Raw genomic sequence first — 15,811 nt, 5'->3', positions numbered from 1 at the left:
AAAGCAGGATAACACTGACCAGCAGTCCCCTTGGCCTGCGTGTGAAGGATGCAGAAGGGGGCGCTCTCAGAGGGTGAGGACCCACCTCTCCTTAGTCTCTGCAGAGGGGGCTGCATCTTTCCGGGGTCACACATCCTCGAAGTTTTGTCCTTGGGATGTTGGCATGGCACTGCTGCTCTTCAGTACAGGGCTACACATAGGGTGAGTTGCATAGGCTGGCTAGGTTTTCAGGACTGAAAGGAACTGATATACAAATGTGCAGTGGTGTGGCAGTGCGACCACACACACACACACACACACACACACACACAGGGCACTCATGCCAGCCGAGGTTGTGGTGGGTCAGCTCCCTGGTGGGCAGGCTCAGGCAGGGGGCTCCTTGCACTCTGCCTGGGACACAGACTGGAAGCCACACAGACACTCCACTCACACTTTATTAAGCACGCTTGGATCGGTTACAACAGCAGTGGAGGGGAAGGCCCGGCCCCCACCCTCACCGACACCGGCACATGATCAATAAATAGCTGGGGGTGGGCAAGGGGAGAAGTGGCACAGCAAACACTGACAACAGAGAGGGGTGTGCAAGCCCCTCTCCTGAGTTGTGGCCACCAGCAACATGGGGCCAGTTCCATGGTCGGGAAGGGTAGGGCTTTGAGCCCAAGAGCCACTAAGTGGTCCACTGGACCACAATCTTTGTGGAACAGGGGTGTCTGCGGTACTCGGACCCTTATTGATAGCCAGAAATCTGGAGCCCTAAGAAACTGGGTCAGACCCAGATTTCCAACAGGCCATTGCCTCTCTGATTTCTGGATTGTTCTATTCAGAATCTAAAAGACCAATTAGTACCTGGTGTCCTGATTGGTCTACCCAGGCTCTAGGACAAAAGTGTCATTGTCACTTAGCTATCTGATTGGTCCACTCAGGTTCCAGGATCTCACCAGACCACTGTTAGCCTCCCAATGGATCCATGCCAGACACAACCTCAATGAATTGCTCACTTTTCTGATTGGTTCATTCAGGGTTCAGGACAATTGCCTCAGCCTCTGATTGGTCAACAAGAACCAGGACCTGGGAGGTGTGAGGTAGAGCTCTCTAGGCTCCAGAGAAGGGGCAGGGGGTTAAGTGTTCAGTCTTCAAGGGACACCACAGCCCTGTTTACAAGGCAGGAAGGTCAGAGGGCAGATGGCCACTTGGCTGGGTCAGGCCAGGATAGACACTTGCTGCAGGGCAGCAGCTTCTGGGACAGTAAAGAGTGCCCAGCCACTGCCAGCGGAAGGCTCTAATGCCCCCCACCCCCCAGCCCTCACCAGGGTGCAGGTGGAGGTGGGGTGGGCCTGCCCCGGTGGGTCTTGCAGGCTCAGTCCTCCACGCCCTCTATCAAGTCTGCAATGCTCTCCACATAGTAATGGGGCACAAGGTCGTGCTGGCCTGTCACCAGGTAGGCCTGGGCCTCCTCCAGGCGGGAGACGCCAGTGAGTGTGAGCACGGTGGTCATGCCGCAGCGGTGGCCGAAGAGGATGTCGGTCTCCAGGCGGTCACCCACCATGAGTGTGCGGTCAGGGTCCACACTGAAGTCCTCCATGATGCACTCAAACATATATGGGCTGGGCTTGCCCACCACCACGGCCTGGCGCCCTGAGGCTATCTCCACAGCAGCAGCCAGGCTCCCGGTTCCTGCGGAGAGACCAACACTCAGTCACTAGGGCAAGGGCAGGGAAGGAGGCCTGGGATTCCAGGGTGGCGGCCCGGCACGCTTCCAAGGCTCAGTGCAGTGGTGAAGAGTGCACATACTAAAGAGAACGTCCTTAAACAAAGTGACATGACCTTATGATCCAACAACACCATTCTTAAGCATTTATCCAAAGGCCACTGAGACACTAATTTGAAGAGACATATGCACCCCTGGGTTCATAGCTGCATTATTCACAATAGCCAGAGTGGAAGCAGCCTAAACGCCCATCAACAGATCACTGGCTAAAGCAGTTATGGGCTATATATTCCATGGAATACTAGTCTGCAATCAAAAAAATGACAATGTGTCCTTGGAGACAAAATGGATGGGACTGGAGGTGATTATGCTTCGTGAAATATGAGGTGAAAAACCAACTACTGGATGGCTTCACTCACATATAGAATCTAGAGAATGGATAAACATGAACTTGGGGGGGGGGGGGGGGGAAACAGAAGCTACCAAACTGTTTCTAACAGTTATGAGAACTAGTGGTCCAGGAGGTGGCGCAATGGATAAAGCACTGAACTCTCAAGCATGAGGTCCCGAGTTTAACCCCGGGCAACACATGTACCAGTGTGATGTCTGGTACTTTCTCTCTCCTCCTCCTATCATTCTCATTAATGAACAAATAAAATATTTAAAAATAAAGAATTGGGAGTTGGGTGGTAGCACAGTGGGTTAAGCACAGGCAGCACGAAGTGCAAGGCTCAAGGATCCCAGTTTGGGCCCCCGGCTCCCCACCTGCAGGGGAGTCACTTCGCAAGCGGTGAAGCAGGTCTGCAGGTGTCTGTCTTTCTCTCCCCCCCCCCCGTCTTCCCCTCCTCTCTCCATTTTTCTCTGTCCTATCTAACGACATCAGTAACAACAATAATAACTACAACAATAAAAATACAAGGGTAACAAAAGGGAAAATAAAAATAAAGAGTGCCTGTATATATATATATATATATATATATATATATATATATATATAAAAGAATTATGAGAACTATAGTGGTTCTCTTTGGGAGGTGGGAGGGTGGGGACACAGATCTCCGGTGGTGGGTGTGGAACTGTACACTGTAATCTTAGTCTTGTAACCCACTATTAATCACAAACAAAAAATGGAGGGGGAGGGCAGAGGGTAGATAGTATAATAGTAGTTATTATTATACCTGAGGCTCCAAAGTCCCAGGTTCAATGCTCTGAACCACCATAAGCCACAGCTGAGCAGTGCTCTGGTAAAAAACAAAAAAACAAATGAACAAAAAAAACAGGGGGAGGGAGATGTATACACATTGCAGGGCTGAGAGGCAAGAGACAGAATAATGCTTATGCAAAATCTTTCATGCCTGAGGCTCCAATGTTCCAGTCAACCCCCCACAGCACCTTAAGCCAGGGCTGAGCAGTACTCCGGTTACAATTGAAAAAAGAAACAAAACAACAAAAAACCGCAGACCCTGGGGGGTTGGGAGATGGCTCGGCAGTAGGACATCTGCCTGTATATATACGGGAGGGGAGGCTCTGGGATGATCTAGGAACTCACATATGCCAGAGCAGTGCTGTGCTCTGGCATTCAAATACAAATAAGCAGCCTGCGAGATGAGATGGTGCAGTGGACAAAACGCTACTCTCAAACATGAGGTCCCAAGTTCAATCCTCGGCATCACATGTAGCAGTGGGATGTTCTGGTTTTTCTCCTTTCATCCTCTCTCTCCTAGATAAGCAAATCTTCAAATTTATCTGTATATTACGAGTGTGTGTGTGTGTGTGTGTGTGTGTGTGTGTGTACACGAGCGCGCGCAGCTAGGGAGAAAGCACAGTGGTTATGCAACAAGACTGTCACGCCCAAGGCTCAGAAGTCCCAGGTTCAATCCTCCACAACACCATAGGCAGTGCTCAGGGTGGGGGTGGAGATGGGGGGTGGGAATGGGGGAGGCAGGGAGGGCAGTAGGTCAGTGGTAGACACACGTGTGAGACTCTGAGTTCAGTGCCAGGCGCTGCTCTGAAAGGTAAAGCGCGCAGTCTCTACAGCCTGGTGCCAGCACCCAGGAGCCTTTGCCACTATTCTCGACAGGCTATTTAATCCCCACGCACCTCAGCCTTGCCATCTCTGACACAGGGATGCTATGCAGACTTACGCAGGTACTGCAAGGACTGAGTCACTGCATAGGACAGGGCGTGGCTCAGCAGCCCTGCCTGAGGGTCACTTTCCACCCTGGCAGTTATGCCACTCAACCTCTTTGAAATTCCTTGGGCTCTCTGGGAAAGGGGCAGGAGGAATGGACACCCACATGATGCCTACCTTTAAGGAGGCACCGTAGGCAACAGAGGGCCGAGTGCTCTGAAAACGGAAAAGGCACTTAGCAGAGCTGTGGGTATTGCTGGCGTGTGAGCTCCTGGCCCTGGAAACCGGCACACTGGCCCTTCTGGAACTGAGCAGGGCACAGAAGTGTTCACACCTCTGACCCAGTCAGCTTCCCCTAGGACGACGATTGCAAGAAGAGGATTCAAACTGGAGATGAAGGAAAGTGACATGCTCGAAGGTGTCTGGCCACAGTAACCACACTAAGCCAGCTTGTGGGATGTGCCCAAGTGTTGAACAACAGGGGGACTGTCTAGAGGAGAGGTGACTCCCAGTGAAGTGCCATCCCGCCCCACACAATGCACCCACTGTGTCTGTCCTCGAGGTGCATCTTGACGCCAGAATGTTCTGCTTTCACACTAATGTCGCCGGACAAATGGCAATTTAAGAATCACAATGTGCTAAGCATTCCAAAGCGCCATGCGGTGTGCACACGGAGCCCAGATCACACATGGGCGAGTGTTTGGTGGTGCACTTGGTTGAGTGCACAAGGACCTAGGTTCAAGCCCCTGGTCTCCGCCTACAGGGGTGTGGCTTCATGAGTGGTGAAGCAGGGCTGCAGGTGTGTCTCTCTTTCCCTCCCTATCTCCCTTACCTTCTCAACTTGTCTCTCTATCCAAAATAAGTAAATAATGTCTCTGTGTGTGTATCCTTAAGTAACCTGTCCAGGGTTGCACAGCTTAATGATAGATAGATAGATAGATAGATAGATAGACAGACAGACAGACAGGAAGGATGTGCCTGGGGGTAGAGGGTTTGACCCACTGCACTGACTTCCACATGTTGGATGCTGCATTCTTGGAAATTCTGTGAGCTCTCTGCTTGCTGTAGCTGCCCTTAAAAATGGCTAACTTGCTGACATGTAACCAAGTATGCTGCTACTTGCCAGTAAAGACCGGCCAGCTTCCGCTGCAAGGGCTGAAGAATTCATCTGCAGGAATTTCTGCAAGCTGGCTGTTGCTGATGAAACCACTGCGAAAGGTCAGCTTGTTGACATATAACAAGACAGTGTTATGTAGCAAATATAAGAAAGTCCACTATGATAAGTAAAGGATTATGGGGGATAAGTCAACTTATTAGAACTTAGAATCCAAATCCGCCCACTGTAGCTCAGAGCTTTGCAGGCAAGACAGAAACCCTGTTTTTAAGCCTCTGCTTCCCCCTCCAGGCTGAAGGAATGACCAGCAGGGCCAGCAGGCAGAAAGGTTCGGCCAGTGGGGCCACCTCGCTCTTCACAGCATGGCCAAGGGTCTCATCTAAAGGCCCTGATGAGAGCTCTGGCCTTGGACAGCTGGCTAAACTGATGGAGGTGCAGCAAAGTTAAGAGGCCTGAATACCAGATTCCCTTTCCAGAACTGGTTCTGTCATGAGTCAAGTCCTATCCTGTTTCATTCCCTTAGTACACTGTCTTGCAAGATGCCTCCTCCAGGAAGTCTTCTTGGATCACCTTGCACCTGATTTCGTGTTGATGACTATCAGGGTCTGTGACCAGCAGGGAGAGAATCACTGAGTTTTGTTCCCACCCTCAGCTTACTGACTGTAGCACTGAATTGTCCACACAATATTGTCAGTTAGCCTCTGCTGCCACTTCTCTTGTCTCAGGTGAACTCCAAGATAGGGGGGGAGGGGTCTGTCTGTCCCTGCTTCCTCGGTTGGTCTGAGTACATAAGATGACTACAGGAAGTGGACTAGGACGGGGTGCACTGGATGAAGTGTTGGGCTCTCAAGCATGAGGTCCTGAGTTGACCCCAACAGCACATGTACCAGAGTGATGCTCTAGTTCTCTTACCTCTTTCAGTAAGACATAAAAAGAAAAAGACAGCAGCTAGAAACTTGAGGCCCCAACTTTGTTTTTTTTATATTTATTTTATTTATTTATTCCCTTTTGTTGTCCTTATTGTTTTATTGTTGTAGTTATTATTATTGTTGTTGTCGTTGTTGGATAGGACAGAGAGAAATGGAGAGAGGAGGGGAAGACAGAGAGGAGGAGAGAAAGACACCTGCAGACCTGCTTCACCGCCTGTGAAGCGACTCCCCTGCAGGTGGGGAGCCGGGGTTTGAACCGGGATCCTTACGCCGGTCCTTGTGCTTTGTGCCACCTGCACTTAACCCGCTGCGCTACAGCCCGACTCCCCGAGGTCCCAACTTTGATCCCTGGCACGTGCCAGAGTCATACCCCAGTTGCTTGTCTTAATACATACATCTTCACTTTGCATATTTTTGCAAAGCTGGGGTCTCACACATGTGATTTTACTGCTCCAGGTTGCTTTTTCATTCAGAAAGAAAGATAAGAAACACCATAGCACCAAAGCTTCCTAGTGCTGGGGTTCAAACGTGGGCCAATTGCAAGGCAAGGCACACATCCTAGCCAGTGATTGCTTCAGTCCCCTCAAAATCTGCTAACAGTGAAAATTTTAGGGCCAGGTCAGGGAAAATAGCATAATGATTCCGCAAAGAAACCCTAATGCCAGGGGCCAGGCGGTGGCTCACCTGGTTAAGCGCACACATTACAGTGCGCAAGGATCAGGGTTCAAGCTCCTGATCCCCACCTACAGGCGGGGAGGCTTCACAAGTGGTGAAACAGGGCTGCGGGTGTCTCTCCCTCTCTATCTCCTCTTCCCCCTCTCAATTTCTGGCTGTCTCTATCCAATAGTAAATCAATAAAACATATATTTTTTAAAAAAAGAAACCCTAATTCCTGAGGCTTCAACGTCCCAGGTTCAATTCCCAGCACCGCCACAAGACAGAGCTGAGCAGTGCCTGACTTAAAAGAAAGTTTTAGGTCTAGCAAAATAGCTCACTCAGATGGTGTTTCTGCCTTACCATGTGCATGACTCAGCAAAATAGTTCACGTGGATGGTGGTTTATTTATTTATTTATTCTTTTGTTGCCCTTGTTTTACTGCTATAGTTATTGTTGTTGTTATTGACATCGTCATCGTTGTGGACAGGACTGAGAGAAATGGAGAGAGGAGGGGAAGACAGAGAAGGGGAGAGAAAGATAGACACCTGCAGACCTGCTTCACCACCTGTGAAGCGACTCCCCTGCAGGTGGGGAGCCGGGGGTTCAAACCTGGATCCTTAAACTGGTCCTTGCGCATTGCGCCACCTGTGCTTAACCCACTGCGCCACCGTCCGACCCCCTCGGGCGGTGTTTTTGCCTTACTGTGTGCATGCCTCAGCTCAAAGTCTGGCCCCTTCTGCTCTGAAGGCAGTTTTGGTGCTGTGGTATCTTTCTCTGTGTCTTTTTATAAATTTTTAAAAATTGTCTTTATTGGGGCCAGGTGGTGACACACCTGGTTGAGTGCACACATTACAGTGCACAACGTCCAGAGTTCAAGCCCCTGGTCCCCACCTGCTGGGGGAAGACTTCACCAGTGGTGAAGCAGGGCTGCAGGTGTCTCTCTGTCACTCTTCCTCTCTATCTCCTCCTTCCCTCTCAATTTCTGTCTCTATCTAATAATAAAGGAATGTATTAAAAAATTATCATTATGAGAGTTGGGCGGTAGCGCATCAGGTTAAGTGCAGGTGGCGCAAAGCGCAAGGACCAGCCTAAGGATCCCAGTTCAAGCCCCCGGCTCCACACCTGCAGGGGAGTCGCTTCACAAGTGAAGCAGGTCTGCAGGTGTCTATCTTTCTCTCCCCCTCTCTGTCTTCCCCTCCTCTCTCCATTTTTCTCTGTCCTATCCAACAACGATGACATCAGTAACTACAACAACAAAACAACAAGGGCAACAAAAGGGAATAAATAGGGGCCGGGTGGTGGCGCACTTGGTTGAGCGCACATGTTACAATGCCCACGGACCCAGGTTCGGAGCCCCCGGCCCCCACCTGCAGGGGAAAGCTTTACAAGTGGGGAAGCAGGGCTGCAGGTGTCTCTCTCTCCCACTTCTCTCTTGATTTCTGTCTCTATCAAATAAATAAAGATTTTTTTAAAAAGGGGAATAAATAACCATCTTTTAAAAAATTCTTTAAAAAAATTATCTTTATGGGGCCGGGTGGTGGCACACCGGGTTGAGAGCACATATTACAGTGTGCAAGGACCCAGGTTCAAGCCCCGGGTCCCCACCTGCAGGAGGAAAGCTTTGTGAGTGGTGAATTAGTGCTGCAGGAGTCTGTCTCTCTCCCTCTCTATCACCTTCTTGATTTCTGGCTGTCTCTATTCAATAAATAAAAATAATAAAAAATTTTCAAAAAAAATTATCTTCACTTATTGGATAGAGACAGCCAGAAATCTAGAGGGGAAGGGAGATAGAGAAATAGACTCCTGCAGCGTTGCCTCACTACTCACAAAACTTCCCCCCCTGCAGGTAAGGGCTGGGAGATGTAAACGGGTCCTTCGTGCACTGTAACATGTGCACTCAACCAAGTGCGCCACCATCCGGCCCCTCTGTCTCTCCTTTTATCTGAAAAGAGTCAGCCTGGAGCGGTGAAGCCACAGGAATAACAGAAACAAACAAATTTCCAAGAAAAAAAGAGTCAAGTTCAGAGGCCTGTGCCCTTGGACAGCTCACGCCCACTCTTAGTCTCAGTTTTTAAAGCTGAGAAACAGGACGGTAACTCCCACCTGCAGAGTAATCTGGAAACAGTCAAAGCAGAGGACATGGTGCTCCCCTGGGCTCTGCAGCATGAGAACGCGGCGCATCCCTGCAGTTCCTGCTCTGAGCAGGCACCGGCCCTGCCCCTGCGCTCAGATGCAGCTGGACGTGGACAGATGCCTCGAGGTTGTGTGAGTGAACTAGCCTGCATGGGCCTGGCGCCAGAACTTGATCTCAGGTCAAACTCCATCCACCGCCTCCGGTCTCCCCACACCTGCCTGCAATCTGCCTCTGGGTATGGCGTGCCAAGCCTGGCACAGAAGGCGATCCTTCCAGGCTTTGTCCCCAATTTTCAACGGTGGGCAGGGCAAAAGGGCTCGACTAGAGGACCTGGACTCTGCCCGCAGATACCTGAGTTGCAACTGGCCTCATGCCCTCCTCACCGGGTGCTTGCCAAGCACTGCCCATCGAGGACCCAAAGCACCCAGGATCGGGATCCTTGTCCACTGGGGGCGTCCTCGCAAGGCTGCAGCTCCCCACCTGTCACCTGAGGACGCCCCTTCCCCGCCCCGCACCCCACGCGTGCAGGTGAACGCGCGGTCCGGCTCTCCGAGCTCACCCGGGGTCCGGCTGCCGTCGCTGAGCGGGTGCCACGGGTCACGGTCAGTGGCCACGAGCAGGCAGTCGGGGTCGCGCAGGTGCGCGCACGCCTCGCTCAGCTTGGCGAAGGAGAAGTGCTCGTCGTAGCCCACGAGCACGGCGCGCACGCGCGGGGCCGGGCCCGCATCCTCGCCGGGGTCGCCCGCCAGGCGCAGCCCCGCAGCCCGCAGCTCGGCGCGCAGCCCCTCGCCGCCCAGCACGAACACGGCGCCCGGCGCGGCCGGCGGCTCGAGCAGACGCGGGCGCAGCCAGCGCGCGGCGCACAGGGCGGAGCTGAAGAGCTGCTCGGCGCGCAGGCCCCCGAAGCCCAGGCGCGCGAAGCGGAGGGCCAGCTCGGGCCGCGCGCGCCGGCTGTTGTTGCTCACGAACAGCGCCGCCTTGCCGGCCCGCGCCAGCCGCTCCAGCAGCTCCGGGGCGCCCGGCACGGCGCGCTCGCCGTTCCACAGCACCCCGTCGCAGTCGAACAGGACCCCCTGCGCCCGGCCCAGCACCTCGCGCAGGACCGCGCCGCGCAGCCGCTCGCAGCGCGCCATGCAGCCGGCTGGCGGCCCGCACGCCCCACTCCCCTCCGCGGGCACAGCGCGCGCCCCGCGCGGCCAATCCCGGAGCCCGGGCGCGGGGGGCGTGGCTGCGAGCTGGCCCGCGGCCAATGGCGGCGAGCTAACGGAGCGCGGAGGGGCGGGGCCGAGCGCGGCTGGGGGACTGACGCCCCCCCTTCCCGATAAAAACCTGCAGATGGCCGCCCGCTGCGGTGCGCAGTGGTCACTGCTCAGAGAGCTGGTTTACTGAGGAAAAGGCGCCATTGTTTCAAACCTCCGGGCCTTCTAGCCGTTGATGCTGCCTCTGGGTGTCATGGAAGGCGGCCAGGCGTTTCTTTGGATGCTGGGTCCCTGGCCTGGATCTTTGTTCCCCAGGCTGTGCTGGTGACTCTCTCCAGGAACTGTTACTATAATTATTAATTTTCATATATCATTATTGTTATTTATTTATTTTACCAGAGTACTGCTCAGCTCTGGCTTATGGGTGGTGCTGGGGGTTGAACCTGGATCCCAGCCTCAGGCTAGAAAGTCGTTGGCATGGCCATCATACTATGTCTCCAGCCTTTTTAAAAATGAATGGATTTTGGATATATAGAGAAGTTGAGAAGGAAAGGAGAGCTAGAAATGGAAAGGGGGGTAGATAGCATAATGGTTATGCAGAGACTCTCATGCCTGAGGCTCCAAAGTCTCAGGTTCAATCCCCGGCACCACCATAAGCCAGAGCTGAGCTCTGGTAAAAAAAAAAAAGGGGGGGGGTGTCAGGCAGTGGTGCACCTGGTTAAGCACACATACCACCATGTGCTAGGATCTGGGTTCGAGCCAGAGGATGCCTCATAAGCAATGAAGCAGGTCTGCAGGTGTCTTTTTTTCTCTGTCTTCCTTCTCAAATTCTCTGTCCTGAACTATGGTGGTTATCTTTGTGAGGTGGGAGGATGGGGATACAGAATTTTGGTGGCGGGTGTACTGTGGAACTATATACATTGTAATCTTACAATCTTGTAACAAACTTAGTAACAAAAAATTCTCTGTCCTGTCAAATAAAAATAGAAAGTGGGAAAAAATGGCTGCTAGAGGCCGTGGATTTGTCGTGTGGTAGATTTATTGGATAGGCACCAAGCCCCAGCGATAATCCTGCTGGCAATAAGGAGAAAAGAAAAGAGAGAGAGAAAGAGAAGAGAGAGAGATGAAGCACTGTTTCACCACTCATGAAGCTTCCCCCCTGAAGTGGGGACTGAGCACTCGAATCTGAGTCCTTGTACACCGTAATACCTGTGTGCAATATAGTGTGCCACCGTCTGCCCCTGGGAATTTTTTTTATTATTTATTATGTAATTGCCCCCCTTTTGTTGCCCTTGTTGTTTATCATCATCGTTGTTGTTATTGCTATCATTGTTGGGTAGGACAGAGAGAAATGGAGAGAGGAGGGGAAGACAGACAGGAGGAGAGAAGGACAGATGCCTGCAGACCTGCTTCATCGCTTGTGAAGCAACTCCCCTGCAGGTGGGGAGCCAGGGACTTGAACCAGGATCCTTAGGCCGGTCCCTGCACTTTGTGCCGCCTGTGCTTAACCTGCTGCGCCACCGCCCAGCTCCTGGGGATTTTTTTTTAAAAGAATTTATTTATTCATGAGAAAGACAGGAGGAGAGAAAAACCAGCCATCACTCTGGTAGATGTGCTGCCGGGGATCGAACTCAGGACCTCATGGTTGAGAATCCAATGCTTTATCCACTGCGCCACCTCCTGGACCACCGGGAATTTTTTAAAGACACTATTTGCACATATAAATGTGTAAAAATCAGGCTTGGAGTGATACATAGTGGTTATACAAAAAGATTTTAATGCCTGAGCCTCTGAGGTTTTCTGTTCAGCCCCTGGCACAGCCATAAGGCAGTGCTGAACAGTGTTCTAGTTAAAAATAAAATCTGGTGTATTGCACAAAAGCAAAGGATTCTGGGGAAGGAGGGAGAGGGAGGGGGTGAAAAGAACCTTGAGTACTTGTTGAATGATGATGTAAAAGCACCCGGGTTGTGAGTGTCTGTAGAGAACTTTCAGAGGTGAGAAATTGTATCCCTGTGTCAATAACTGCACTACCCTCCATTAAAATGATTAAAAAATGAAAACAAAATAAAAGTATCAATGCTTAGCAGGGCCCCAGAGAGTCTTTAATTTCCAGTCAAACACCTGATTTGTTTACTGGGACACGGGCACTTTTGTTGTTGTTGTTCCTTTGCTTTAAAGTCACCCAGGGATCCCACTGTGAGGCCAGGGTGGAAAGTCACTACAGTCACTGGGCTAGAGACAGTCTGGCGCCGGAGAACCCTAGGAGAAAAAGAGCCTGAGAGTTAGTGACCAGCTGCCCAGGCGTTGACAGGTGACTACTTGAGGGAGGGACATCAAAATTCTGAGGTCCTTAGCCGACCTCTTACGACTGTGACCTGCTGACCCCATAGCTCACTGGCTAGGGTACATGTCTTGCCAGGAGTAGCTCAGGTTTGAGCCCTGGCACCACTTGGAGGTGTTATAGTGCCTGTGCTGTTTGCATTAGAAATGGCCTGGGAGCAGTAAGGCCCCACAGCAATATATATTTCTGTTGCCTGACATATGCCCTGGGGCTCAGTTACTTCTTCCTTTTTCCCAGATATTTGCATGAGTGAAATCTTCAGCTAAGGCTGCTCCTTTCCCCCGTCACCCAATCAGTTCCTGAGCATTTCCTTCTATGACACCTTTTCCTTGAAAACACACACAACACACACACACACACACACCACCCTGGGCTATATATAAATATATGGCCTGTATTTTACTGAGCTAACATGTTCATGCCACTTGATTCTGTTATTTCTCTGGCCTGCCTGCCTATCTCCAGAAACTCAGTGACTATAGGGCTGTGTCAGGGACTTAGCCCAGGGATTGGCACAGAGCAGCCTCAAGCAAATCCATCCCTCCCCTAGGATGGGGGAGGGGACGGGAACTTCCCTGTGTTTCCCACAACAGCAGAAGGTTGAGAAAACCACACTGAAAGCAGCAAGTGCGCAGAGGGCTCTTTATGCTCGGATGGCGCTTTGGTCTTTCCAGGAGTGTCCCATTTAATTTCAGAACCACACTGTGGTGGACACTGTTATATAGTTATCTGGATAAAGAAACCAAACGAAGAAGACACCCAGGACGTGAAGGATAGACCCAGGCTGTGGAATCTGTCAGACCTGGGTGCTGGTCTCAGATCTATGCCCCACTTTTCACATGACTTTGGAAGCTGACTTTCTGAGCTCTAGTGTTTACTTCACAGGAAAGTGAAATGGAGGCATGCAGACAGAGAGCAGTGTGTTTGTGTGTGTGTGTGTGGGGGGGCTGGCAACTGGGAACCCTGGATTTGGGTGTCTGAGGTTCCATCCCAGCACGGCATGTACCATAGTATTGCTTTGGCTTCTCTGTCTCACATGAAACTCTTATTATTATTATTTTTACCAGAGCACTGTTCAGCTCTGGCTTATAGTGGTGCAGGGGGATTGAACCTGGGACTTTGGAGTCTCAGGCATGAGAGTCTGTTTGCATAACCATTATGCTATCTACCCTCTGCCCTGTTTATTTTTGTTTTTAATAGGATAGAGAGAAATGGAGATGGGAAGGTGAAATAGAGAGGGAGAGACTGCTTCACTATTTATGAAACTTCTCCTCTGCAAGTGGAGACTAGGGGTTTGAACCCAGACCTCAGAATATGCTACCGTGCCCTTTCAACCAGGAGCACCACTGCCCAGCCCCTTCATGTGAAACTTTCTCACACATGTTGTAAATTAAAAAAAAAAAAAGTGGCCCAGGAAGTGATCTAGTGGCTTGAATGATCAACTTGGAAGCATGAGGTCTCAAGTTCAATTTCCTGGCACTGCATATGCCAGTGATGCTCTAGTTTTTGCTCTCTCTCTCTCTCTCTTTTTTCCTGCTCCTGTCTCTTCTCATTAATAAAAATAAATGAACAAAAATAAGAAGAAAAGCACAGTGTGAGGACTGGGGAGACATAATAACAGGGTGCTCCAGAGTTGCAGGCCGGAGGCTCCAGGCCCTATTTTCAACCCCTGGTGCTGCTAGGTGCCAAAGCTGAGCAGTGCTCTGGTTTTTTTCTCTCCCATAAAAACAAAGTAAACCTTCAAGAGTTGGGGAGATAGCTCTGTTGGGGTGCCCGATGTTGGGGGTTTGTGGAGGGGGGACAAGGCAGGAGTGAGTTCGCTAAAAGGGGTCTTCTAGCGTATCATGGCAGCAGACGATACGTGCCTTTGGAAGGGACCAGACCCCGTGTTAACCATGGGAAGGGGATTTGCATGTGTTTTCTACAGGAACCCTGAAACCCATCTGGGTCCCTGCCCGCCATGTCTGGCATTGCCCACAGGATAGCATGACTCTCCCTAAGGAAGAACAGACGATGCTGGAAGACCACTGCAGGACAACGCCCTCCAGGACTCATAATGCGACATGGCATGACCTGAGAGCTCAGGGAACTGAGAATTGCTCCATCCAAGGGCGCCAGTTGGCCGGCCGTCATTATCCCAGTCACCCCTGCCTTCACGACACCTTGCTCCCACCGTGCCCAAGGCAAGAGTCTCGGTTCAACCACTGCTGACTTGGAAGTCATGGCCGACCTTCTTTAACAAGAGAAAAAAGGGGGAATTGTGGGTCTGATGTGTGTTTGAGCATGGATGGCTGGCCCCCCCGGAAGTTCATCTGTCAGTCTCCCCTTGGCATGCCAGCCTTGCGGTGAGTGAGTACGCGGGGGGAATTCCAACCTTCCTATCAGCCTCACATCACCCACCCCCTCCCCGTTCTGGTGGGCTTCGCCTTCCTTCTATTTCTATTTCCCTGTCCCTGCATCACCATCCACACCTTCTCATTGCCTTGCTCTCTTTTCCCTTATAAGGAGATACTGACCTCACTGGCCAGCTGGCTACTTCCCCTGCACAGTTACCCCTTTATAAACTTGTAGTTCCATCAATAAAGATGTTTTCGTTCCCCGCAACGGGACCCTAAAGAGGTTTGTCCACTGCCACGATGTGCTGGCAGACCCCTTTAGCGAGCTCACTCCAGCCTCGTTCCCCCTGAGGAACCCCGACAAGCTCCGCCTGTCAGAGTACCAATGTGCACACCTCAGGCCCTAGAGCTGTTAACCCCAATACTTGCTACCTTGTGCCAGAGCTATGCAGTGATCTGATTCTGTCTCATAATTAAATAAACACATTTTTGAAAAAAAAAAAACCAACAAATATTTTTTAAAAGTATGTAGCACTAAAGTATTAAAAATGGATGTAAGAAGGCAAACAATAGGCACCCTACATTTATGGACATGACTTTTTATTTAAAAAAAAGTTTTACGTTTACTTATTTATTTATATTATCAGAGCACTGCTCAACTCTGGCTTATGGTAGTGTAGGGGGTTGGACCCGGGATATTGGAACCTCAGGCATGAATCTCCTTCCATAACCATTATGCTATATACCCAGCCCATTTTTTAAAAAGTATTTATTTATTTGTTCATGAGAAAGATAGGAGAGAAAGAACCAGCCATCACTCTGGTACATGTGCTGTCAGGGATTGAATTTAGGGCCTCATGCTTGAAAGTCTAGTGCCTTAGCCACTGCGCCACCTCCCGGACCACTGCCCATTTTTTTTATTACTATCTTTATTTATTATTATTTACTGGATAGAGACAGCCAGAAATTGAGGGAAGGGAGTGATACAGAGGGAGAGAGACAGACACCTGCAGCTCGGCTTCACCACTCATGAAGCTTTCCCCCTGCAGGTGGGGACCAGTGGCTTGAACCTGCTGGGTCTTTGCACACTGTAATATGTGTGCTCAACCAGGTGTGCCACCACCCAGCACCCCCTGCCCAATTTTTTATTACAGTTATTTATTTTATTTTGAATAGAGACAGAAATTAACAGTAGAGGAGTAGGAGAGAGAGAGAGGCAACTGCAGCCCTGCTTCACCACTCAAGAAGCTTTCCCCCGCAGG

The 15,811-nt window shown here is 50.9% G+C and overlaps 1 protein-coding gene across 2 annotated transcripts in view; it reads right to left on the bottom strand.

Annotated features, from left to right (window-relative positions):
• Positions 1–416: 416 nt before the first annotated feature.
• Positions 417–15,811, bottom strand: part of LOC103110168 (chronophin) — a 33,390-nt gene continuing 17,995 nt past the window's right edge. Inside the window, exons 1-2 of one of the 2 annotated variants that reach the window (XM_060188939.1) lie at positions 9,233–9,858; positions 417–1,674 (exon numbers count right to left, since the gene is read on the bottom strand). In XM_060188939.1, the coding sequence (XP_060044922.1) occupies positions 1,358–1,674; positions 9,233–9,806 (891 nt within the window). In that variant the 5' untranslated portion in view covers positions 9,807–9,858 and the 3' untranslated portion in view covers positions 417–1,357. Of the gene's footprint in view, positions 1,675–9,232; positions 9,859–15,811 lie in introns of those variants that run through there. The other variant, XM_060188940.1, reaches the window with a different exon arrangement.

Source organism: Erinaceus europaeus, chromosome 4 (assembly GCF_950295315.1).
Source record: "Erinaceus europaeus chromosome 4, mEriEur2.1, whole genome shotgun sequence".
Lineage (NCBI taxonomy): Eukaryota > Metazoa > Chordata > Mammalia > Eulipotyphla > Erinaceidae > Erinaceus > Erinaceus europaeus.
The sequence above is the reverse complement of the archived record's forward strand: the minus strand, read 5'-3'. Positions and strand labels throughout refer to the sequence as shown.